Raw genomic sequence first — 27,139 nt, 5'->3', positions numbered from 1 at the left:
CTTCAGTGTTTGAGAACTAAGTAAGTTTGGTTTTGACTAAACCTGATTTGGTAATTAAATAACACATTGCAATAAATCCTCTTAATCCTGCTTTCGCGTTAGTATTCATAAGTAAGTGTAGTTTGTGATATGTGGAGGGAGGTAGGCTGTCAATTATCAAACAGCACCGGGAGTTAATAATGTTATAGTGCATGTGTGACATCAGCACATATTTATTTATATATATATATTGTGTTGCTTAGTGAGAGTGACAGACTGTTTCTGAGAGGCCTTTGTGTATAGATTATATTTATTTCCATTTTATACATGAGCTCTGTTACTAACAAAGTCACCACTTTTTTGATCAATTTTAAAATGTAAGTGGCAAAAATTAAACCATGACATTTTCTTACCGACTAATAAATGGCTGAATCTCTCTGCCTCTTAGAGGCGCCATGTTCATTGGCATTGGTTCTGGTGTTGAAAGCCAATAGGAGTAATCATTTCGTGAAGCAAAATTACACACATTATTGATGTTACAGAACATAAAAGGCATGGTGCTGAACCGACGAAGACAGCTACCAGCGGTACCTGCGGAAAAATAAAATAATCGCTTAATACGTAACTTAAGATGTACATATGACAGCTATCTATAGAATTGATCACACAATAGATTATATTCATTAAGACAAAATTCTGAAAAGAAAGCCAATTCCAGCAGGATGCACAGGAGTGGTAGTTTCCTTCTCCCACCTCCACCCCTTCCCCAACCAGAATGCTGGTTGATCTCCTGGCATGGGTGTGAAGGCTTCTGATGCCGGTTCAGGCTGCTCATGCACCAAAAGAGTCAGTAGGGGAAAAGTGTATTTGTGCAGCAGTAGGAGGGATATGGGAATGGATGGGTGCTGCGGAGGAAGCTAATTTCTGCTAATCTTAATTTTGCAATGAGTTAAGCCCCCTTGTCCAGTTCTGTCACTGACTCCCTACAGAAATCCAGTGCAGCAGAGATGAGAAAATATCTCTCTCTCTCTCTGTAGATTTTCAAACGCGCAGTGACAGTGAAGAGCATGAGGTGTCTTACATTGCAGGGATAAATCCACCTCTCGTAGAACTCCGGCCCTGATTCAATACTTTCCAATGGGGAAGCTTGGGTATGCACAAGGCAAATGGGCAACACACACCTGTATTTTACTAGGAACAGGGACACTATAGTGTTAAGAGTGCAGGTTTATATATCTAATGCTTTAGTGTTCCTTTAACTGGTGAATGTAGGTAGATACATTGGAAGGAAAAGGCAGTTAACTGGTAGAGGGATGTGGATATATAAAGGTTAGTTGGTAGATATGGATATATAAACTGGAAATGGAGATGCTTAACTGAGGAATGTGGATATATAAATTGAAGAGGGTTAAATGGCAGTGAAATGTAATCATATACATTGAGGAGTAAGAGCGTTAACATATAGTTGAATAAGGATATAACAATTAGAAAGGGCTACATTATGTTGTATGTGTCTCAGAGCTGCACTGCAGCGTATAAATGAGTGTATCACAGTGCTCCACAGCAAAAGAAACAACACACAGTAATGTGAAGTGTTTATGAGAGTCGCTGTGGGTACAGCAGGTGTGTGTAGGGGTGGGGGAGGTTAGTATGACACGTGTTGGGTCAGTTCCACAGTTAGAGGTAATAAATAGGATTTTTATAATCTGAATACATTCATTATGTGTGACTCATAGAATAAGTTGGGGTTTAGGGAAAAACTTAGCATGAGTTACAGAGTGGGATTTTGGACGGGTTTAAGTAATTATAAGTGGAAGGGGGCATTAAGTTTACCCATGGGCTGAAGCCCCTTGTTTTGAAGATACCTAGCAACACTACCTCTCCAACTCCCCAATATAACAAGTTGTCCAAGAATAGCTGTTTATTAGTATGTTAACATATTAGAAAGAGAGACTAATAGACAGATAAACATATAGTGCTCTCTTTCACCGTACTTGTATCTATATATTTTTAAACATATAAAATAAAATTTTCTTTAAACACACCAGCTACAGCAGTGGCCTAGTGCTTTATACATAGCCTTTTTTTTTTTTTGCTAGAGTCATATGGGTTTGGTTCTGTATGAACCAATATATCTAGAAACGGCTAAATGTTTCAGCCTTTTTGAGTTTCAGAAAATGTGCAGCTTGCTATTGGCTCATAGCAAGGCATCAGTTTTAAGAGGCTTGTCGAATTTTTTCACTATAATTTTGGTAGGTGATAAAAGTATCACACATCTATTGAATGTACAAACAGCAGAATCATAAGTAAATTGTTTGCACCATTGATGTATCTAGAAACAGAGAGAGAGAAAGAGTGAAAAATAGAGGCAACCCTATAGACAGACAGGTGGATGGACAGCCCAACGAACAAGAGAAATCACTAAAGTTAACCATGAAAAATGGTGCGAGTGGTATTCTAAATGTTCTCACCCAAGTCCTGGCCATGTGCTCTCTCATTTCCCTGCACATACAAAAGAGAGTATCCATCGTATATCCTGGTAGTACCCATTGGGCAGTTTGGCGAATCCATGGACTGGCTGTGCCGAGTTATAAGGAACCCATGAGCTACTGAACCTGCTCCAGGAGGACCAGGCGGCCCTTGTAATCCATCTGGACCAGGAGGACCCTGGTTTCCTCTAAATCCTTTAAAAATTGAAATGATAGAAAGAAAGAATAGTTACCATAAACATATATGCATCAAGCTTACACTCTCTAAATCAATACAGTTTTACATCAAGGTATAACAAGGCATCAAGGGTCTCTTTTGATGCCTTGTTATAAAATCCAGTCACCATCTAAGTTGACAAGCCATTTAAACAAGACAACAGGGTGCTGGGATCGTTGATTTATCTTGATCCAAGAGACAATTACTTTGAAAATGATTATTTATTCACCTAAACTTGTAAACTGGTTGGCATGTTTATGTTTGTGAATAACCACAGAACATTAAACCTACTCAACAAAAAAAATACCATTGCAATGTATGTTCAGGATGCTATGGGAGAACTATTCTCTCAGTTACTCGTTAGCTAAGTAAGTAAGAAACTTGTAAAATAATTTATATATATTTGTTTATTTGTAATTAGATTTCTTTGGTTCTTGTTAAATAACTCCATGTTCCTACGTCAGTACAACCATTTGTTTAAAATGTTTTTCATGATAAACCTTGTCTAGGCTATGAATTATTTTCTCCATTTGGCTGTCCTTAGTCACCCGTTACATGTTTTTATTCATATGTCTAAAAAATTTTTGCTAAAATATACCATTGATTTATTGGCAACTAATAAGCAAATAGTTTTTTGCTTTGTTTTTGGTCTGTAAATAATTTACAGTTAGATGAACATTAAAGTGCTGAAGTTAGCAAGGAATTGCTAAAAATAAGAATACATTTTTATTAAAATGTTTAGGAAGTGGAACGTGTTGCCTTCATTTACTATGCCAGAAGAAACTACACCCAACTACAACCTGTTAAATTGTATTGATTAAGCTTTTACTTTCAAAATTATGGTGCAACATGTACATGTAAAATCGATAATAGGTTATTTGTAAAGAACTAGGAAATCTCACCTGGTTGACCTGGTTGACCCTTGTCTCCCTTGCGTCCTGATTGGCCCTCAAATCCAGGAAGTCCATCTCTGCCTGGATCTCCTGGAGGTCCAAGAGGTCCTTGCAGGAAATAAAGAAGAAAGAACTTTAAGGTTGGTCTTCTCTATATACTACTATAATTACATTAAATAGATATGGACAGTGTCACATGAATCAATTACACTTAATAGTATTGTTTCTATTGTGTTACCTACTTTCAAATTTTGTAGAGACATACAGCTACTGGACTCTATTCTAATATACACGTGCTATTTTCAATTTGTACTTCAGTTTAAGTCATTTTTATTCAAACAGTTCAATTAGCACTTAATTTGAAAAGGGTCCAAGAACTCCTGAATTAGTTTGTACATCTTTGGCACTTGTTTACCTGGCAATCCTGGTGGTCCTGGTGGTCCTGGGGGTCCATTGGATCCTGGGCGACCTGGAGGGCCTGGTAGTCCAGGTGCACCTTTTATCTCACGAATGTCACCCCTAGGTCCTGGAGGTCCAGGCAAACCTGTCATGTGGAATACAAAAAAAACATACATAACATCCTAGCAATGGAAACACAATGGTTTTAGTTTACGTTTGAGAGTGTGTCCATTTGTAAAAAGATTTTACCATCACCTGAGTTTCAGACAAAACATATTGTTATATTTAAACAAGTCTGAGAAGATTAAGAAGATTAAGTCTTCTCACCTTGGAATCCTGGGCTTCCTGGATCTCCTTTCAAGCCTGCTAAACCTGGAGGTCCACTTGGTCCTTTCATACCTTAAATACGTATTTAAAAAGGTAAGACAGTAAGATAATTGTTTTTTTTTTTTTTTCTTGGTAACAACAAATTTTGGATGAAAGATTTTTGGAGTCATGCAACTCCAAATACACTATATGAGTTTATCAGTGTTCGTTCAGAGGAAGATTTTACCTGGGAATCCAGGGACGCCAGGAACACCCTGATCTCCTTTCATGCCATTAAGACCGGGCCTTCCAGAGTCACCCTAAAAATTGGAAAATTATATTACCTTTCTAGTTATCATAGGTAAACACAGCAAAACTAAATCTGTCTGTTTGGACTAACACTAATACACAAGAAAAACAGAATATTTTTCTACACTATAAAAAAAACACCTACCGGGAAGCCAGGTGTCCCTGACTCTCCTTTACTTCCAGGGAATCCAGGCTGACCAGATTGTCCAGGGTTTCCTTTCTCGCCTTTAAACCCTCCATTGCCTGGTGGTCCACGTGCTCCTTCTTGGCCAGGAGGACCTTCATAGCATCACAAAAATGTTAGCATGACAAATTAGAATACAGAAGAACATTTTTAATATGTGAATGTATTCTGAATTATATTTTTAATATTTAGTATATGTAACTGGACTTTACTTTGATACAGTGCTCTCCTGGTTTCATGCAGTGCTGACAAGATGTGCTCAACATACAATAAAATATGCTACACGTATTACAGTTACAGTACATTAGTGGTGCACCTAAGTGCCATCTAGTACAAATTTGGTTTAACTGGCTACTAATTCCCACAAGGCTTACAAAGCATAGCATACAAGTCCAAACTTTTTTTTAAGGGAAACTATGATACTTTAGGTATCACACTGGGTTATCTCATTTACAGAACCATGGCATTTCAATATGATGATCTTTTAATTAATACAAATAGTATAAATAACAATTAAATGTGATATTAATATTGCATTTTTATTTTACCATTTTGATTGTTTATTAACGCTAGTAGTAGTTTTTTTAAGTATATTGCAAGTTCAGTTGATCACTAGATGTTTCATCTTTATAGAGGCAGGTCATTTAGACTAAATGCAGTTTGTTAATTGATAGCAATGCACCATAATTACATGATAGCCCAGCTGTGTTACAAACAGCAGGAACCATGCTAGGGGGGTCTTCACAGAAGGTATGGTGCATGATTTAACAGTGGCCTTATTCAGGGTGCCGGGCTGCAAAACAATATCCTGTTCCAAGTATGAAAACTAGCATATATAGAAGGATCACCAAGAGGAGTCTGTGCTCCTGGTATATCATGAACTAACTTGATTTTAGTGTACTATATATGGCCTCTGTCACGACAAGAATGTGCAATTAGGAGGGATGTGCAAAAATTCAAAGCAGAGTGCATTATGTTGCATTAACATGGCACCCAGGGTAATGCATCATTCTTGTGACTGCTGGGCCAATTGTTGGAACTGCACCAATAAACTGCATATCTGTTTAGGATATTGATGTCATTAAACCCAGTGTAATATAACTTTGCTATATTCAATATCAATGTAATGTAATAGACTGTATCAACAATGAATTCCAGAAAAATACCATGATTCCAAATGTACTAACTTTATCATAATAATGTCACTGCTGTTGCATCATATCTACCATATTTAAATAACTGTCACAGTGGTCATCATTTTGCTTTTTATTAGGTCGATAAATGTACATTTGCTAAAAAAAAAAAAGGAAGGAAGGAAGGATTTATCAAAGCTTTGCTTCAGTTTGAAATCAACGAAACAATTACTGTCAATGTTCAGCTAGCTGTTAAAGGGGACAACAGAATATTAACCACAGAGCTGGATTACAGCACTTTGTTAGAAATGATCTATTCCTAATCCTTGTTTATATCTTGATTCTTACCCCACAATGAACGAAATCTGACAGTCATGAATGCAAAAATCTCAACCTATTTTTCAAGCCTGTAGGACTCCTAGACATTCTGCTATGTCTGAAGGGGTCCATAAATTCTCAGCTGTTTGAACTTAATTATTTTTTAAATTGTATTGTTCAGCATGGTCAGTTCATTAGAGGGTAATTTACTAAACTCTAGATTTATAGTCAACAGGTTTCATGTAAAACTGTTTTGAATAGTTCTGGGACCTGGATCTTGAGTGACATGCATCTGCCACCATCTATAAAGAGCAAAACAAACTAGCTTATGGTAGTCTGTTATATAGGCATTTCTAAGCTGATCAGTATTTGACTTTAATAATTAAAGTTAAATGAGCACCTATGGACTGATGGATGGATGGACGGACGGATGAATGGAAAGTCAAATATATAGATTACTCAAGAGATCAGTCAATTGATAGATAGGTAATTTGTTTTTATATTTTTTTTGACAAAAAGTTCAGATAGTCTGCATTTTGTTGTCTAGTTTGGCCATGAAAAACATGGAATAAAAGCACAATGAAAATAATTAGAGCCAGCAGTTAGTAGGCCTACATCAGCCACCATGCAACCTATGTTAGGTATGACCACAGCTGGAAATTGTCACTCAAACTTACAAGGCATGTATGATTTTATGAATGTGAAACCTCAAGGTACACAAACAACATTTTCCCTGGTTAATTTTACTTGCACAGTACAAAAAGGGTCATCACAATAAAGACGTTACTTCAAACCTCATGAGAGTGCAACCTATTATATCTTGTGATAGCAAGATCTCAAATGCGTACAAAGCTTTGATAGAACCTTTTTCCACACATAGAGGTGAGACAAAAACATGTGTGCTCCAGAGAAACAGGCATGCACTTAAAGATGTTGGTGCACTAGGGTCTAACCTTGAGGACCTGGGAGTTCACCAATGCCCAATGATCGATGTTAGAAAGGTCACACCACACAATACAAAACAAGATCACCGGTTAATATGCATTCAATAGTAAAATCATCAACAAAGGCTGCACATAGCAAAATATCTGCCATAGTTTTAACAATGTAAAGCATGTCTGCAGGGATGAGCTAAGGGGATTGTGCATAGTGTAGTACACCTACTTGTCTAGCAGTCATGTGGATTCTTGTTACAGGCACCCACCTAACTAGCTTGGTAACAGCATTGGTGGCTCTAACTAGAACCGACTGTCTCTCTCACCAGCCCAAATTGTTCCATCTTCTTTCATGCACCCTGTCACAGACTACTACGCTGGCACATACCAATACCATCACCCAGTCACATTCAATCTGTCACATATCCCCATATAGTCACATTCCATCGCCCACCTAGTCACAGTCACCTCACCCACTGAATTACATATTTGTAAACCCAGTCACGGGCCTACCTATAGCCATTGTCACCCATCCTGTCACATCTTACCCATCATCCACCACACTGTTTACATACCTCTACCCATCTTGCATCCTATCAACCCACCCAGTCACATAGCTCCCTACACCAAAATCTATATCTCTCAACCAGTGCAGGCAAATTCAACTACCCACACACATACTATGTCCTACATAATCATGTTTAAGCTCACATACACACTCATACACACATTATATATAAAGTTACATACAGATATTTTAAATGGACACCTTTGGGCAAATTCAGGACATTGGGAACATTATCTGCAGTGATAAGGTTAATCATCATTACTAATGACCTAAGTTTTTTAGGACTATGTTTCTTCCTATGAGGCATAGGATGCATGGGAACTATCAAAGGAGCAGATATATAAAGGGAGGGGAACGAGTTGTGGACATCGAAGAGCAATTTAACCTCGTCCATACAGGGCATTTAAAAGCCATGCACCCAGGTGTAAGTGACCCCTAGCTCACCCCTGCATGCCTGGACACAAGGCTATACTGATAATTATATGTGAATTAAACATAGTCACTTTAAATGCTAAATATTAATGGTTCCTTTTCATAATGCATTCATTGACAAGAGGGTACAATCTGAATGTTTATTAATTTTCAGAAATAAATAAAGGGTCTTTGGTAATGTTGTTTATGACATTAAACAGATGCCACTTTAGTTTGGGCCAACCCACATCTTTCCTAGGATAACTGAACTTGTTTTCTGAAACTCCCAGTAAGAGTTACATTATTATTTTTAAGATGTGGTTATCTTTATTCACAAATGTGTGACCACTGATATAATGGCATACATAGCCTACCCATCTCATTTAGCTTATGTTCATGAACTCTCATTTACAATAGGAATAGATGTCACCCAAGTTTTATCTTACTTTTTTGTGAAAAAGCTTTATTTTTTTTGTGATGTTTTGCACTTTGTCTGTGAAGATCCATTATGTGGACATAATTGACAAACCTGAATGTTATGCAAACTTCATTGTGTAGTTTAATTTCTTTACATATTGACAAATGGGTATTTCAACTCTACTAGTGCTTATTGTAAGATGGAGGATGGGGCAATATGCAATATTCGGAAGCAGCGAGCAAACAAGGCATTGCTCTTTCTGGGCATGGAGATAGCATGGGCAGGAAAGGCATGGCTGAGTTGACTGCAGTGTCAATGAATGGGTTATGCCAATGAATACAATAAATGTTCCTGATCAATTACAATGTTTCAAAAGTAGCATTTTAAATTTGCTTTCTAATTTACACATCACTTTAAGCATCACAATTATTTACTTTTAAACACAGTATTAGACACAAAAATCTTTAATAATGTCAAAGTTTGCCAGGTCTAATTCATTTTACAATTTGGCCATATGACACAAGGGGTTGGCAGTCATAGGCTAAATGGCCTTGTTGCCACAGCTGCACAGAAAGGATTGTGTGTTATACACGCCATCTCGCCAATTTTTCTGAACTGTCACTGACTTACATATGCTGAGACACATACAAGAACAGAATTCCTGGCACAGAAAATCGATTAGCCACCTATGGAATGCCGTGGAATGACATGTTTAAGCAATGACTATACAACAAGGTTAAGGCAATTGTTGTCACTCCAGATGTTGTGGACTACATCACACTTGATGCTTTGCCAACATTTCAGCTATAACTGCATAATAGGTGATGTGGTCCACAGCACCTGAAGTTTGCCTACCCCTGCTATACACACTACCAGGCTTCACTGCTTATATACCTCCCATCCACCAACATTGTGTGGAACTCATAGACAGCAAGGGAAACTTTGCAGATATAATTGAACACACTAATTGAACACACTATATTGAACACACTTTGAATAACAAAACCTGATGTGTTTAATTGCTGTTATTTAGCAATCAACAGGTATTTTATGTGTAGGAACTACACCTTTATATGCTGGAATATCTTTCAGTATTGTGTTCCTCACCAACTGTAACAGAATTTGATGATATTCCTATGGGTGCACTGGTATGAATGCTTCATTGATAAACTCACCTGTGCTAATGCATGGATTTCATGAAATTCTGGGCAGTTGGTGAGTGTTGAAGACAGTAGATTAAAAGTACAACGGAACATTTAGCATAGATTTGTTGGGACTTAGTAGGGAATCCAAGTAACAAATTGAAAATGTTCTGTTTCAAAATTAAACATTGGAAGGTCACTTGGTATTTCACCAACAAGTTAATTGTTGGGGATTAAAAGTGAGGTCAATGTCATTTCCACATGTAAAATTACCAAACTGAAAGCATATATGATGCAGATTAGTTTTCCATTTCACTTATTTCAGCTTACAATTTAAAATAAACTTTCAAACCATTTTGAATTCCTAACCATTCTCACTTTAGTAAATATACTGCTGGTATTATTTACTGTCCATTTTTCACTAGTACCATTCAATATTGTTCATTTTAAGATAATTATTTTTGCACATTATGAAAGCAATATCACAGCCCCTTTCAACCTATCACAGCCCCTTATTGCCATAGATTGATATTGCTAAAAGAAAGTGATATTGCCTTAGACATGCCTTAGTATAGTGGGGATAGGGCTATGGGAAGCTAGGGATGCTCTTTTAGTTTTAAACGGTTTGAAAATGGTTTAACACTGACAGGGAAAGTGCCGGGAGGAGGGGTTGGCGGGTACTTTAGACACTACAACCAATTCAATAAAGTTAAATGGTTATATTGTGTACATTGTTCCTTTATGATCAGCTTAACTCTGGTTCTCCTAAAAGTGAGAGATGTATCAGGGCGTAGGAAATCAGGCCTGGCTGTATGCTAAATACTACACCATTTGATAGCTGTAATGGTGGAAGCCACCGCAGAACAAATTCAGCGACCATCTTTTAAATAATAATAATCTATTTCTTAGCATTGCATACATTCCTTTAGAATTTCTATGCCAATACTAATTGTTGATGACTGGAGAAGCCAGGTCCCTTACTATTTGGGTTAGTGTCCCATGTACCCCAAATTCCAGCCATATTAGTGTCATGCTGAACTCTTATGAGAGACATCAACAGTTGGTTGTTGACCATATGACTGAATGTACTTTTCACTAATGTTATAAGACAATAATTTCAATTAGGGACATCCAAAAATACAGATTTCATGACACTGGTTAAAGCACAGCTTTGAAATTTGCATGATGTGTTGGAGTCTCTAATTTAAATAGAGATCTGACAGCCTCACTCTAATTAACATCAGACAAGCAGACGAAAATGCAAATTCGTTATGATTGAATATGATTACATTTTTTACATGTGGTGCATAGCGCAGAGACAGTTCATTGTTCCTGAAAGATAAAGGTTTGACAAAAACAGTGGGACAGCATGCAAAGACACTTTACACCATTAACCCTACAATAAGACATAGTGGTTATGGTGCATATAGTGCCCATGTAAAGCAGTTCTTGAAAAAACATAAATACTGTTAACAGTTTCATGCATAACTTAATAACTTATATTACACTTACGAATAACTGTAATTAAGGTTGCCAGATCTTCTTTAGAAGGGACTTTTATTAAAAAAATATATATACTTCAGAGCTGTGCTTTAACCAATAAAGATCTGAAATATGCACATTTTATAAGCATGTCTTATTAGCATGCATGATCTTTCAACCCTATGATCTGGCAACCCTAATAGTTCTGTGCTTTAGCCTCATAAAATGAACAATAGGCTAAAACAATGTAGGAGGGTATGCCAAGTCATTTCCCTGTTTCTTTGTTTTCTTTTTAGTTAATTTCCCTTTGCCCATTCTAGAGTTCCCTATACACTCTAGGAGGGTGACAAACAGGGCTGCATGAAAGGCTAAGTCAGGAGAAGCAAGAGGATTGCGGCACTCACAACGTCAATCCTTAAAAGTTAAAACGGAACTTTTAATCGTTCAATGATAAAATCAAAACATTTATGACAGCAGCTGACAACACCAAGCCCAAAAATGAAAGAACTCCAGATCACCATTTTAATAAGGGAGTCTGTTAAATAATTTAGGACTGTATGTTTGTCAATATAACCCTGAAGCATCTCATAGTCATTCCTATATTGTAATCATGAACTGACGATCTGACGTAAGACAATTATGCCTGGATTCCAACACTTTACCTGCATGTTGTATTTAAGTCAAATATGAAAGTGGTCAAGTGCTAAAATAGTAAATCTGTTTAATACACAAATTACACCTGCTGTGTTTTTCTGGGCACGGTGGCACTTTATAGAGGATACATTTCCATCCCTGCATTATAGTAGCCGAATTGCAAACAAACCAGTGGAATGTTGGTCCACTCCTCTTCAATAGCTGTGCGAAGTTGCTTATTGTCATTAAGATGGGGGTGGGTGGTGCCAGGGCAATCAAGCAGGTAGTGGTTATGGTGCTGGAAGTGTTATTTTAACTCAGTATGCAAAGTGTATGCTTAATAAAATTTGTCTCAACATCCATTTCTGGGTAAAACATATATAAAATATCCTGAACCATGAACCAGATTCTAAAATCAAAATGTAATTATATCGTCATTTTAGCCAATAAGAAATGGAGAACACTGGCTACAGGGATTCAATCCACTACAACAGATTAGATTACACATCCAAAGATGCCATGACTAAATGATAGCAGCTGGCTTTGGTTTTCAATGACTGGGTTAGCATTCTAAGAAAACTCAACAAACTACTGCTTCACTTTTTCTCCCAGAACACAATACCTCAAAACAGGCATTTTTATTTGAAAACAGAAATATTACCTAAAATGTCTTACATTTAATTGGCTACGTCTGTAATATACACATATGCTGGTAATTCAGCTAAACAACACACAGATCTCTTTTCACATGTTATATAAACCTGTTTATGTGAATGACAGAGTCACGTGAAATAACTCGTATATGATTCCTGGATTTATTTTTCCCTTTGAAGCAGAGAGAACAGGATTGATCTTTATAGTTTCTATCTGTGAGTGATTGAATACTGAGCTAGAATCAGAGTACATAAAGATCACATAGATAATATGTGAGACATTCCCTAGTCTACCAGAAGGGTTAATGAGAATGGTTGTTTATTCTACGTGCTCGCAAATAGCCCTTGCTTCCTCAGCCAGACTTGGCCTGTTTATGTATATATCTATAACACTCTCTTCTCAGTGGTCTGCGAAGGAACCTGTGGGTTATTGAGTGTTCCACTGAGTAAATCACGTACCGTACCTTACGAGGTGAAACTGTGCCATATAATTCCATTAGCTGGGTAATTTACACAAACTAATTATAGCAATTACTGGAGCCCAGGCTCTCTGAAAAAATGAACGTCATGGCATAATACCTATTTCTTAGAGCAAATGTAATGTTTCCAAAGCTACCCACAATTCCAAATAGAACATATAGTTCTTTCCCTGTCAGTTGACAGGAGTAGCTGACCTTGCTAAGTATCTTGTATGAAATATTCAATTTGGCATTCCTCTACTTTTATGGATTTGCTGGCATAGCTCTCACATAGCTTTTTAAAGTCCCACCAGGCTTTGACATTTCGCAATAAGAAAATTAAACTTGCTTTCATGGCTCAGTATTTATGTGTATAACTTGCTGTACAATAATCTAGTGATGATTGACCTTTGACATTCCATTTTTGTGGGACACATTATCCATGATGCTCAAATAGTAGTTTAACATTGTAAAATTCCTAGACCACAACAGTGAGACTGCCAAAGTTAATCACCATTTTGCCAAATTCAGCAGAGCCTAAACTGTTGAGCCCACAAATGTTTTATGTTATGGAAGCCCAGAGAGGCAATGTGTGTATAATATATTCCTGATTTGTTATCACGAGGAAACAACTTGCTGTCTTGAGAAAACAACAGTTTTGGATGCAGTCAGTTGGAGGAAATAACTTGGCATACCCTATATACTTCCATAACCTTGTGCTTTAGTAAAACCATTGATTTGAACCATTATTTTGCATGCAACATCTAGGAGTTAAGGGCTGACCTTCAGGACCTGGGATTGAGACCACAAGTCAAAAATCCATTCCATATTGACCATTAGATGGAGAGGGAAAACATCAAGATTGTTAGAATAAAACAACAAATCCTAAGTTCGGGCTACATTTTATATTCTGTGACCCCAAACCATAAGACCAAACTATTATATGTGCTAGAAGAACATAAGGAAGTCACGTGCCAGTATCTAAATTGAAAAAGTAACACAAAAGATGCACGCCATCTGCAACGAGCAACATTAACGTAAATCAGCGTAGGAATTAAAGTCCATTTACAGAATCTAATTTGAATTATGCGACTTTGTAAAAAAAAAAAAAAAAAAAAAACTCAATTGACACACTTCACATAGCATGCATGGTGTAAGTACTTTAAATGTTATGGTTAAAATTACACGTTAATCTTTAAATAAATTATTCAACTTTTTGTTTATGTTGTTATTGTTGAGTGCTGAAACCTGAATGTATGCAGTATTTTTCACAGGGTTCCATTGGCACGTGGGACAAGTAGGCAAACTGCTGACTTCCACAAAACACTGATAATAGTTTGGTTTATCCACATTAGCACATGCACAAGTAAACAAGGTAGAAGGCTTCTTTCCCTCGATGCATGCAGAAAATACCAGGCTTACAAGGAGAGCATGACTGAGCAGGGATGTGCTAGCACTTTCTCATTTGACGGGACATTGTTGTTTTTGCGATAAAAAGTCCTGGTAGGTAATATAGGGACAGCAGATTAGCAAGTGTCACACTTGTTAAGTATATAAAATAGGGCATCATAATAGTTGAGAATTTAAAAATACTATTAAGAATTATATTAAATACTTAGTGTAATGTTAAATAGTGTTGAATTATGTTATTTTTTTAGGTTAATTTATTTTTATTCATGTTCACATCTTTAATGAAGTCAATCTGTACCCTTTATATGTTCATAGTGCATTTCTAGACTGTATGGAATTTGTTAATTTAATTAAAACTATGGAATTTTCATAAGAAGGCCACAAGTCGATCATAAACCTACGATGTTCTGCATACAGAATTCTATAGTGCTCTGCATGGATGATGTAAAACACAACTACTAAAAAGCAAAGCACGGAGCTATTTTTTTTTTTAAACAACGATAAATAAAATCTTATCTTGACATTGTCATGATAATATGGAATGCTGGAATCAAAAACTATCCAACCACCTACAATGCTCTCAGTCATCTTCTCCTTGTATGAGATGAAACACAAACATAATTCCTGAAACAGATATGACACAGAAGATGAAAGACTGATGCTCGGTGGATTCCATCTGCTAATGCAATGGGATGAACTCAATGGGAGTGCAAACATGAAGTTCAGACAAAAGGACCAGTGTTCAAATTTACTCATGCTACAGTGACCCCCTGGATTTGATTTCATGGTGTTGAAGACAATGATTTTTGTTGACACATGTGCCCACTAGATTCACCGACTCGGTGACCAGAAACAAAAGAACTCTACTACCACAGGCTGTGATGAGGATGACGGTCGTGCTTACTAGCTCATTTCAGTGATATCATGCTGGCATTTTCAACAACCCAAGTGCTCTGCATTTTGCTGACAGCTTTTAGCTTTTCACTGCATTCATTTAATCATATGCTGTTTTATAGTGTGCTGTTATAAGGCAAAGTAATTGCCCAGAAGACCTAAACAGTAGTCTCTGTTTTAGGATAAAGTTTTTGGAATAAGGAAGATTTATCATTTCAGATTCAGTTTCCCAGTAATGGGACAACAAAATTATTTGGAAAATTAGATTATAATTTGAATAGCAACTGAGTTTTGGGAAATTTAACCACTTGATCTGTAACTATCAATGATGACCACTGAATTTACCAAAAGGCTGGCAGCAAAAGCATCCCCGTGTGAATTCCTGCTGAACGCGCTTTGTTTTCCTTTACCTGGTCTTCCAGGTGGACCTACAGGTCCAGAGTTCCCCTTGGGGCCATCTGTTCGAGGTCCTGGTGGACCAGGTGGTCCTGTTGGTCCTTGAAGGCCAGGGTTGCCTGGATAGCCAGCATCTCCTTTGAGTCCAGGGGATCCAGGTGCTCCAGAAGATCCCGGGAATCCAGCATCACCCTTTGGACCTGAAAATAGATTAATAATCTTACTGTAAAAAAAGTGGGATACCAATGTGGATTCAGTAGCACACACATACTAGACCATAGGATCTACAGAAAATCCTATGCCTAGTAACAAGATGAGATTTTATGATGATAAACGAGATGATTTCTCAATAGAACAGTTAAAGCATACAATTTCCTGCTTAGTATATTTCACAGTTCATACCTTAATGTTTCAGTGCAATACACCATTCTCTTTTTTACATATTTCCCAAATCATAAATGAATTTGACAACATGACAGGAGGCTTCTTATGTTGCATTAACTTTCTTTACTAACTCCATAGCAGCAAAGAAAAAACAGGTGAAATAAAGAACCAATCAGAACACAGTGAGAGTGTATATAAGGGAAAGCATATCCAAAGCACTGCCTCTCTCTTTCTGCACCATCACAAGTCAGGTAGGAGTACTTGTTCACTGTTTCTGTTTTAAGCTGAACCTATTGTATGTGATTACTATATTTTCCTTTACGGTGGGGGTGACGGGGGCTATCCTTTATCTCTACCTCTCTTATGGGGCTGTCTATTTCTTTTCTTATTAGGATTCTGTCCCCTCTCTCCCCAGGCCCTCTTTTCCCCTAAGGCAGTCTATCCCCTCCCTCCCCCGTGGCTACGTTCACCACTTTCCAAGTGTTTCCCGTGCCGTTCACACAGACTTTAGTGCGTACGTGCAGGTAATTCTGTTGTTTCATGCATATAGGCAAGAACGGGTCAGTTGCGGCTTTTTTCCCCCCCATTCGCGCCTATTCTTGTGCATAGTCGTTCGGTGGTTTGCGCACAAACTGGACATTCGCGGCTGGCCGTCGCAGGGTTTCCCATTCGTATACAGGCATCTTTCAGGATTCGGTAGTTTATGCGAATGGATTGTTCGCGGATTTCTCAGTTCGCGTCTAAAAACATTAATTTTTAGTTTCGTATGCTTTCCCACAAAAGCGTTTCTTGGGCTTTCAAGCACCATTTTAGCCCTGGTTCTCACGAGACCCATGGCAGCCATCTTGTTGGTGTTAGTTGTGGATTTCACTCCCATCACGAAGAGGCTCTGTGATTTTGTTTTTTGCTCTCCAGCTGTGCTGTGCATACTGTCAGGGACCTGGTCAGGTTGGTGTTATACCCCTAGGGAATGGGATTGCCAGTCAGGTATACCCTAGTATTCTGGCAAGGGTATCCTATTTGGGTACTACCCAGAGTGCTGCTGAGCGGAATCCGTATTTGCAATTCTGGTTCCCTGGGTGAGCCCCAGTGATCGTAATAAGAGTCTGCTTAATTGCGTTATGCCATTAGACTGTGTGTAAGTTAAGGCCCACGGCCAGGAAGAGGGCACGCCCATCAAAATGCCATTGGAAGGGTGAGGGCTCCAGGTAGGGCCCTGGCAAGGGTAAGGCGCCCCTCAAGCGCATTAAACGCCCAATGCCTATTGCCCACCCTCCCTTTCAGGATGATTCCTCAGACGAGGAAAAATATGTGCCTCACTCCCTCTCCACTGTGGACGAGTGGCAGGCAGAGGTCTCAGACTCTGACGAAGGTGATTGAGGTTTGAACGCCTACGTCAGGGAGACCTTTCTGCATGAGCCCCAGAGTAAGGAGGATGCAGGGACGACGTCCGCTACTTAGGAACAGTAGGTTTTCCTGGATGCTACGGGTTAGAGGATTTTTGACTCCAGGAACATCAGGCATCCCCGCTCTGGGGAGTGGACTCAACAGAACACCTCCTTAAGTTTATGCATTTTTGGATACGGAAGCCCCTGGACAGAGACGTCCGCAAGCAGATGAGGACAAATTTTCCCCAGGACTGATAAAGTACCCTGAGTTTGACCAGCTCATGCTGGCATTTATGGCACGTGGAGGTCGTGACCCTCACAAAGGGGTCGAAAGGGACTTCAGGGGAGCACAAAATAAGCTCCTGGACACAATGGGGCCACTGGCCCATGTAATGTACCTGGCGGATGACGTATATGCCCGGGCTGACTCTTTCACTGCGGATATGGTGCGTGAATGGGCGCACAACATTAGAGAAAGGACCCAAAGAGGATTTTGTTTTATGGGCAATACCAAAGTGGCCCTCTCGACTGAAAGGCGCCGTGCAGCACTCTTCCGCATTGATCCCAAACTGGCTGATCTTGGGGCGAAAGAACTAGGAACACAGGTACAGGGAAAACTGTGAAGAAATTAAACAAGCACGTAAATGTGTTCACCTCACTAAATAAGACCCATACCTCAATGCGCAGAGTCTTTAGAGGTCTTTAGTGTTTTTCTCCAGGGCTTGTCGGCAAATGGGCCGTACCACCAGCCCATTTTGGCCATTGGGGCCCCCGTACGGGACACCCACAACAACTCTACCTGGAAGTGGGTTCGAGACAACAATACCCCTACTACCAGGGATCATGCAGTTGCCGTGGAGGATGCAGACATACCCGCGCAAGATTCCCCACAGGACCATCAGTTACATGTGCCTACTTTAACCATTACCGTCGGCTGTAATTATCTTTTTTTTCCAGAATTGGGAAAAACTGTCAGCAGATGTATGGGTGTTGCAGACTGTCAAAGGTTATCACATCTAACTTCAGACGTTTCATATGCAGTACCATCCCCCTTGCCCCCTGTGCCTCTCGCCCACGGATGCTCATCTCATAGAATTGGAGCTCCACGAATTGCGCACAAAAGGAACACTCCAACCCACGCTCGGACGAGGGGGATTCTTCAGCAACATGTTTCTCGTTCTCAAGAAAACGAGTAACTTCAGACCAGTGATCAATTTAAGGGATCTAAACACACAAGTTATATACCATCACTTCAAGATGAAGGGAATCCACCTCCTACAAGAAGGGGACAGATTTACGTGTCTGGGCTTCGACATAGACTCCCGGTTTTGCATGCTTCATCTTCCATCTTCAAAAGTGACGGCCATTCAGAAGAAGATTCGCTAAGTCCTCAAACTCTACTCCATCCCGCTCAGACAACTCGCCTGGATCATTGGTCTGCTGTCCTCCTCAATCCAAACCATATTTACAGGCCCTCTGCACTAACGTGCTATGCAACGGCTGAAGGCCGCTTCCTCAGACAAAACCCCACATACCACCAGCCGGTTCCGCTGACAGACGAGATTCTCACGATGCACATCAACTGCCTGGAATTTTAATTATATTAACATCTGACTACGTAAGCCCACTGTTATATATTTATACGGTCGGTTCCGTATCACTGAAACTAGTCTCTTTTCTTTCAGCTTAACCCGTTGTCAGTGCCTATGGGTGGAATTTGTTTCCCTTATCATTATCAAGGCTGAAGTTGAATTTTCATACAAAGTTACTCGTCTTCTTATGGACTTGAGATGTCGCATTTGTCATGAGGAAGTGCTTTGGATATGCTTTACCTTATATGCACTCTGTCTGTGTTCCTATTTTTTTCCACCAGTTGTTTCTTTGTTGCTATGGAGTTAGTAAAGAAAGCTAATGCAAAATACTCACCTTTTGTCTTTATTAAAATTAAGATTATTAGTATAATCTTCAATTGTTTTCATTCTTTCCTAAATTATATTGCAGTTGTGATTAATGTTTACATTTCAACTCTCAATTTTGAATCGAAAACGGTTTGGCATGTATTTAAGTATAAAGAAGTCTGTAGGGGGGGAGGGGGGGGGGCACAAAACAGTGTGCATCACAGGAGGTCCATGGTTAATGCTTAGACACCAAAAAATTAGGTGACTTAGGACATCCAACTGTTCAACTGGCCTAGAGGTTCAGTAACTTGAATGAACAGAGAGTGTTACCTGGATTTCCAGGACGTCCTGGCAATCCGGCGGATCCAAAACCAGGTGGACCTGAAAACAGACAGAAATTTTTAGCTCAATAAAGAAATATTCAATGAAGACCAGAATCTAGTCAATGTCATTAAAGGAAACATAATTGCATCTAGCTGACCTGGTTCTCCTTTCAGGCCTGCTGGCCCAGGGATTCCATCTTGACCAGGTTGACCCTTCTCACCCGGTGATCCAGGTTGTCCAGGTCGACCAGGATCTCCTACATAAAACACAGCTGGGTTAATATCAACACAGATAAATATGTCTGTTTGCGTCACCATACCAAACTAGATAAAACATAGGATTACATTGAGATACAAGATACACGACAATATACAAAACAGACATATTTCAAACTACATGTACTGCTAAAGTACTAAGCAATTCTTACTTGTGGATAACTTTTCCAAGCATTTACCATCAAGCAAATGACATGTCTAGATATTATAAATACAAACATATTTATGAAAGAGTACACAAATATCAAATATCATCACAATTTATTTAAATTTCTTTTAAAAATTATAGTGCAGCCTTTATGCATTTAAAAAAATAATAATAATACAAATTGCTCGCCATATTATTTATTCTTACCTCTTTGTCCAGCAGAACCAGGGGAGCCAGGGTTTCCAGCGGGACCATCATTTCCTTTAGCACCTGGAGCACCTGGATTGCCTAAATTAAAAAAAGATAATTGTTCTACTTGATTTGTCAAGGTGACATTTAGGCACAATCTTGAAAGTGAGAAATCAAAATGAATTTAAAGTGAACACAAGGTCAAAATAGCCAAACTGAAAAAGTCAACTATTCTCTAATTTCAAATTTAAGGCCAGAGACACTTTTGAATCCTTACTTGAATGAATAAACCTTCTAGAGAAGCTCAAGTAAACTAATGTGCAGATCATAAGGACATCAGTAAAGAAACAGGAGTTTCATTCTGATGATGTTAACAGTACCAAAGATAACAAAGAAAGATAAAACAGTAGATCATAAATAGTTAACCGATTAAGGACACAACTTCTGGAATAAAAGGGAATCATGTGTCATTAAGGGGTTAAGATAGAAACCTGCAGTTAGTTTCCATATTTTTTTAAACACGTGAGGCTTCCCGTAGAAAAAGATGGGTACGTTTATTTAATTATGGCATTGCATCATTTACCCACATGTTTTTCAACTACAGATGTTATATGTAGGTAAACCAGGAATTTTTGATTCCAATTCTTGAAATGCCATATGTTCTAGCTTGGGTTCCACTTTCTGTTATCTTCCAAGAAAGGCAGGCAAATGTTTAAAATTTTGTTTGCCTGACTTGCTTGCTCCTAATCTTGATTTTTAATTGTTTTTTGGATTTTGTTTCCTGTACCAACAGGGAACCAACCCTTTGTCGTTACCTTACCTTAGTATCTGCCTGACTATCCTCGCTATTGTTAGCTAGTACAATTAAACTGACTTTTGGATCTCTTTTGTCATACGTGGATTCAATGTTCTTGGTAGAAAATTTTAATCCAGAGGCCAAATGCAACTTGGACTCTTGCCAATACTGCACCACCACCTACCTGGGAATCCTGGAAGACCCGAATCTCCTTTAGACCCTGGAACACCTGGTAATCCTGGCAGTCCTGGATTTCCTGATGACCCCTTGTTGCCAGGAGTGCCTGGGTACCCACTTGGTCCGGGTTCACCCTAAAAGGAACAATATTCCATGGATTTAAAAAGCTTTTCATATTATAGCCTCCTTGCATGATTGATGACTTTTGTAATACACAAATAAAAAGAAGTATGAATTCAAGTAGGATATTTCACTTTGGGTGCTATTTACAAGTCTGGTTAGAGATAATAATTTACACAGACTTTAGTTAAATAAATACCTTTGGTCCAGGTAGCCCAGGCAGACCAGAACTTGAAATTGCTGGTTCACCTTTCTCCCCTTTTAATCCAGAAAATCCTGAAGACCCAGGGGAACCAGGGCGTCCGGGTTGTCCAGGTGAACCTTTACCCCCAGATGGTCCTGTAAAGACATAGAGAGATTAAGCAGCTTCAGAAAATATTTAATTTTGTTTCTTTCTTCACTTACATAAAATCATAATGCACAGAATGTAGCGCTCTCTTGTCTTCTAGATGGTTGGATTCAAATCTATCCAATCTATCTTTCCATCTTTCCATCTATCTAGCAATGTATATTATATATAATCCTAATCGCATAATACAAGAAAAAGCTAAAACAAAAACAAAACTAACACTCTCCCTACCACATCAACTTTATTACCCCCACCACTATTCAGTCTCAAGTTTCCCTTACTGTAGATGTAATTTTAACAAATAACAAGCCTTTTTTCATCGTTTTCATTACTGCACATACACAGTAGGGCTTTGCCATTGAGATAACAACCAACTTCATTATTAATTTCCTTTTTTGCTATCCACATGTCTTATGTATCAATTCCCCCTACTCTCCATGTCATTCTCATTAAATTCACTCATCTTCAAACCATTAGGATTCTCTCTTTGATATATTTTGTGGTTTACTTTCCACCTGCCTAGGTTTATTTGGGCTTATTGTCACATACATTCTCTACATTTTCATACCATTGTTATTTGATGCTTTCCTGTATGTTATCACAGATGTATTACTTAGTTTACTGGTTTATTTATCTACCTCCTTCCATAGTTTCTTATTTGTATTATTCCTTTATTTTTACCCAGGTTAATCACCATAGTTCTTTATATTTCTGCCTGCCCATGTTCCCATTCAAGCTACAAAAAAAAAATTCTAGTCAGTATTAGACCCTGCCTGTTATACATCATGCTACGGATGGCATAGTAAAACTCTGGTTTAAGATTACTCTTAACCATATTCAACAAGAATAACAAATTAACTTTTATACAATGCATATATATCTCATTGAAGAGAATGGCATATATCAAACTATTAATAATAATAATAATAATCAAAAAGGGAAAACATAGGGGGCGGGGCCTGACCGCCATGCTGACCAGTCGCAGGCCGGAGAGGCTTCTGGCAAACCTGGTCCCCTGCGGCACAAAACAAAAAAATTACAGTACTCTGGGTGACCAAAAGCCATCTCAAGTGTCCAGGCAGAAGCCGGAGCCACCACTGTCCCTGAGATCGGGAGTCTCTGAGCCCCCTGTTGGCGAAATGAGACTTGGGGGACTGCGGCCTACGAGGGTGGAGAGCGGGCCGGCCGGCCACTGTCCTGTTTGAGAACCTGGCTCCCACGCGACAGCCTTGCGATGCGCCTCGCAGACCTCGCTTGCCCCCCATGGACCGGGGGGGTCATCCCGGTCCCCACCGGAGGGAAATTTTGACCCACAAAGGCCTAACACCAAGCCTACCCGGAGCTGTGCACCACGCGTCTGACCACCAAAATGGCGGCACTGCAACCTGCACAAGACATCACAGCCACGCCTGCCTGTGGGCAGAAACAGTCTGTCGAACATCCCCCCTACCTAACAAGCACGCACACAAACCTGCCTTCATACCGTGTGGGGAGAGGGCTAGGGCCGGAGCAGGAGCAACAGTGGTTTCACTTACTACAGCATGTTATACCGCAAAATCAAGCAGGTCTTTTCTTTAACTGCTAGTCTAACTGCCAGTCTGTGTCATGTATAAGCGACTTCTATGTCTTAGATTACCCATCCACTGGCACGCAGTATGGAATTCATTGTTGCATTAGTCAGTTTGACTCCTGTACTCATAGATAGCAGGCAGCATATGGCAGCATACTCGTTCCCCTCCTCAAGCATGGAACACAACTATGTCTTTAATATTTCTTGTCTAACCTGTTATTGCAATATAACTACAATCTGATGTGCAACTAGTTGTGTTAAACGCAATTTTAACCTAGCATGTTATACCATAAAGCGACACCTATTAGCTTGTTATCTTTACGTAATATCTAAAAAAGAAAAAAAAAAGTGCATTGTCTATCTACCCCCCACTGTAACTAATGTCTTGAAACCAGCATATGGAATGCCGTTGGGGTACCATATGTATGCCTGTGACCACTATACGCACTGCAAAAATAAAGAATATATAAAAAAAAAAGGGAAAACATAAAAATAACACTTAATGTCAATAGACAGTTTGCTAAAACTTAACTAACAATGTACCCTATTAGACTATTAGAGTTATGTCTTCTTTCTTGAGCTTGTTGAGATACTCCAACATATTGCACACCTAATTCCTAGTTGTGAGTCAGCTGCCTCAAAACGCAATGCCCTTCTGTCAAGACTCTACCATCTGGGGATCTGCATCATATTGTAATACCTGCATTCTGTTCTATTCTGTTCTTGGGATTTGAGTAACAATTGCTATCCAAAGTGTGTATTATACCGCTCCTGCTAGTCCGATGCTCTAAATCATTTGACTGCAGTTTTTCTTTGCTATTCTATTCATATTGGATAAACAGTATCACGCTGTATATATTTCTGCCCTTTCTCTGAGATTGTCACCGATGACACTGCAATATTGTATCATATTGGTGAAACCTAAATTGTTTTCACTGTGACTAATGCAAAAGTGTAAATGTGATTGGTTCCACATAGTGTAGGTTATCACCCAAATCTTTATTATAGCTCTCAATATTATGTCTTGCACTTATTATACAAGGCACAAATGATAAATTAAGCAACCTTGTTTGGTTGTGATTTAAAAAACAGAAATAAAATTAAAGGGACTCAAGTTGCCACTAAGAACTGAAACTATTGTGAAAACAGAGCAGAAAATTATATTATTATATTCAACAAACAAACAAAAAATAAATAGGAAGCTATAAGATTAACTTATACACAAAATTACAACTGATGCTTTATACAATCCCTTGTTAAGAATAAAATAACGTAAAAAAAACATAAAAATATATAGTGGGGGCGTGGCCTTTCAGAGAGGAATTGCCACTTGAGACCAGAGCTCCATCCACCTAGCCCCGAACAATAGCTTAACTGCATCTACTGCAGGAGCTTAGAAAGCACCTGGAAGACCTCAGTAATAGTGGTAGACGATGCTACAATCAGAGGCCTACTGGAGGATGGGTACCGGGTTTGACTCCAACCTGCGACCCACTTTGCAAAGTCTATTGCCTGTTCTCACCTCAGGCTCGGCAAGGACACATGCAGTCGAGGTTCGCTCTGTCGACTCCCTTTTGGAAGACCACTCTAAGGGGATCTGTGGGTTATGCAGAAATGACTTCACTCCAATGGGGTGCCCAAATGGACCTGGGGGGAATTAACTGGCAGCATTTTGGGGCCTCCTCAGGACACGCAGCCATAGCTTCTTCAACAACGTCCCCTGCTCTCTTAACTCAAAGGGTGGAGAAGAACATTGCTTGGAGGCAGGACCAGATTAACATAGGGGCTGATGGAGCTGCAGCTCCAGGCCCATGCCCATGAAATAGGCACATTGATTTAACCCCTTAAGGACCAAACTTCTGGAATAAAAGGGAATCATGACATGTCACACATGTCATGTGTCCTTAATGGGTTAAAAAAAAAATGATAATACTTTTTTTTTTTTTACACACTACTCTTTTTTTACTGGCACAGTTTTTGAGGCTGCCAGGCCGGTGACGATATTGCAGTCATACTGGCAATACAAATGCTGGTATTTTTCTCAGTATAAACAAAGATTACTATGCAATACCAGCACTGGCCAGTAGGAATTGCTGTGTGTGGAGAGAGGCAGGAATAGGAAGTTCCAGCATATCCCTCCCTGCCTATCTCTACTCACTGATCCACAGGGGAGCAGCTACAGAGAGTCCAGACAGCAACTCCCAGCCTACAGAGACAGCCTATAGCGCGGGGAAGTGAGGGATGGGGGCAAGGCTGCAAGGAGACATGGGGGCACTGGGAGATATGGGGACACTGAGACACTAAGGGACATTGGGAGACATTATGACACAGAAACTTGAGGAGAGATACTTGGGAACACAGACACAAGGGACACAGAAGTCTCTACCTGAAGATGTGGTTTTATCAGAGTCTGTACAGATGATTAAACAGCAACTGGATGAATACTTGCAAAAACATAATATTCAGGGATATACTTTTTAATTTGATGCAGGCTTTACCTTCCTAGTGGTGGAGAGCCCCATCCGAATAATGCACCTCGTCACAAGTGGAAAACATAACTGTGTGAGACTTTGGTTCCTAATCAGGCACAAGAGACACTGTCCCTTTTCCGCTATAGGCAACCAGTTCAGCACATTCATGGCTAATTTCTTGAACAGGGGTCTCATGTCTTCGAGACACTAATGTACCACTGACTCTTGACGGATGAGCAACTGTCACCCTCCAGGTACGTATGGTATTTGGGAGAGAGAATTTATATGATCCTTACAGAGGAACAATGGCAGAAGATAATGATCTTAACATACCAGAGCTCCATCTGCTCTAGCTTCCAAGAGATCAGTTATAAGATTCTAAGCAACTGGTATCAGACTCCAACAGCTCTACATGCAATTTTTCCAAATCTGTCAGATCACTGTTGGAGATGCCTGTCAACTCCTGTCACAATGCCACACATCTTCTGGTCCTGCTCCATCTTATCACCATTTTAGAAAGAGTTATACAGGCAGAGCTTATCATTGGGTCCAAGATCCCATTTGCCCCAGACCTGATTTTACTGCAGAATACCTCCCCACGTCCTTACTAACGTATAAGAAATCACTCATGAAATACATTGGGGGCCGCGAGGGGCCTGGTCCCTCTCCTCAAATCTCCGCTCTCAGCATCTCACAGTGGATGCTAGGATTGGGTAAATCCACTCAATGAAAACAGCCATAGCCTCTGCTAAAGAGCATATAGTGTGTAATATCTGGTGCTAAGGTAAAGTGCAGCTAGTTAGGACTGTGGAATAAACCACGATAATTCCACTCGTATAATAAATACAAAAAACAATAGGTAGTGAAAGTGAACAGTACATTAAAATGCGTATACATTTCAAACAATACGTGTTACATTGTGTAGTAATATACATGACTTTTATGTGTGCACCAAGTGATAAGAAGTATAAAAAACTGTACCAGTAGTAAGCTTAAAATGCCACTGCAAATGAAAGAGACAAAAACTCTCATAAAAAGGAGAAAGTAAGTCTATAGAAAATAAAAATGTATAAAGTACTCCCAGTAACAAGATACATTATTCTAAAGTGGTATTATAAAATAGATGTAGTACTGGCTGGTTCCTCCTAGGGGGCAGGGGTGCTACAAGTAACTAAAGTCGGTAGATACAAAGCATGTCAAGTCAATTAATACAAAGTATGATAATTATCTGACCAAATGTCTATAAATACGACAGTGAGTCATGTTAAATCTACTACTTTATATTATTAGCAGAGGCGGCTCTCTAATTAGGCGGTTTAGGCGGCCGCCTAAGGCCTCGCGTTGGCGGGGGCCTCGCGGCCGCCTAAACCGCCTGTTAGCAGAGTGTGTCAGGTCCTCGGTCAGTGACCGAAGACCTGACACC

General features: G+C 39.3%; 1 protein-coding gene across 1 annotated transcript in view; it reads right to left on the bottom strand.

Moving 5' to 3' along the window:
* COL4A5 (collagen type IV alpha 5 chain) overlaps positions 1–27,139 on the bottom strand; it is a 142,726-nt gene that overhangs the window by 6,538 nt on the left and 109,049 nt on the right. The window contains exons 36-48 of the mRNA XM_063432133.1: positions 21,526–21,665; positions 21,214–21,340; positions 20,252–20,332; positions 19,779–19,877; positions 19,628–19,678; positions 15,642–15,827; positions 4,738–4,871; positions 4,531–4,603; positions 4,305–4,376; positions 3,994–4,122; positions 3,588–3,686; positions 2,451–2,663; positions 393–570 (exon numbers count right to left, since the gene is read on the bottom strand). Coding sequence (XP_063288203.1) covers positions 393–570; positions 2,451–2,663; positions 3,588–3,686; positions 3,994–4,122; positions 4,305–4,376; positions 4,531–4,603; positions 4,738–4,871; positions 15,642–15,827; positions 19,628–19,678; positions 19,779–19,877; positions 20,252–20,332; positions 21,214–21,340; positions 21,526–21,665 — 1,582 coding nt within the window. The remainder of the gene's footprint in view (positions 1–392; positions 571–2,450; positions 2,664–3,587; positions 3,687–3,993; positions 4,123–4,304; positions 4,377–4,530; positions 4,604–4,737; positions 4,872–15,641; positions 15,828–19,627; positions 19,679–19,778; positions 19,878–20,251; positions 20,333–21,213; positions 21,341–21,525; positions 21,666–27,139) is intronic.

The sequence above is a fragment of the Pelobates fuscus genome, chromosome 9 (assembly GCF_036172605.1).
Source record: "Pelobates fuscus isolate aPelFus1 chromosome 9, aPelFus1.pri, whole genome shotgun sequence".
In the NCBI taxonomy this organism is placed as follows: Eukaryota; Metazoa; Chordata; class Amphibia; order Anura; family Pelobatidae; genus Pelobates; species Pelobates fuscus.
The sequence above is the reverse complement of the archived record's forward strand: the minus strand, read 5'-3'. Positions and strand labels throughout refer to the sequence as shown.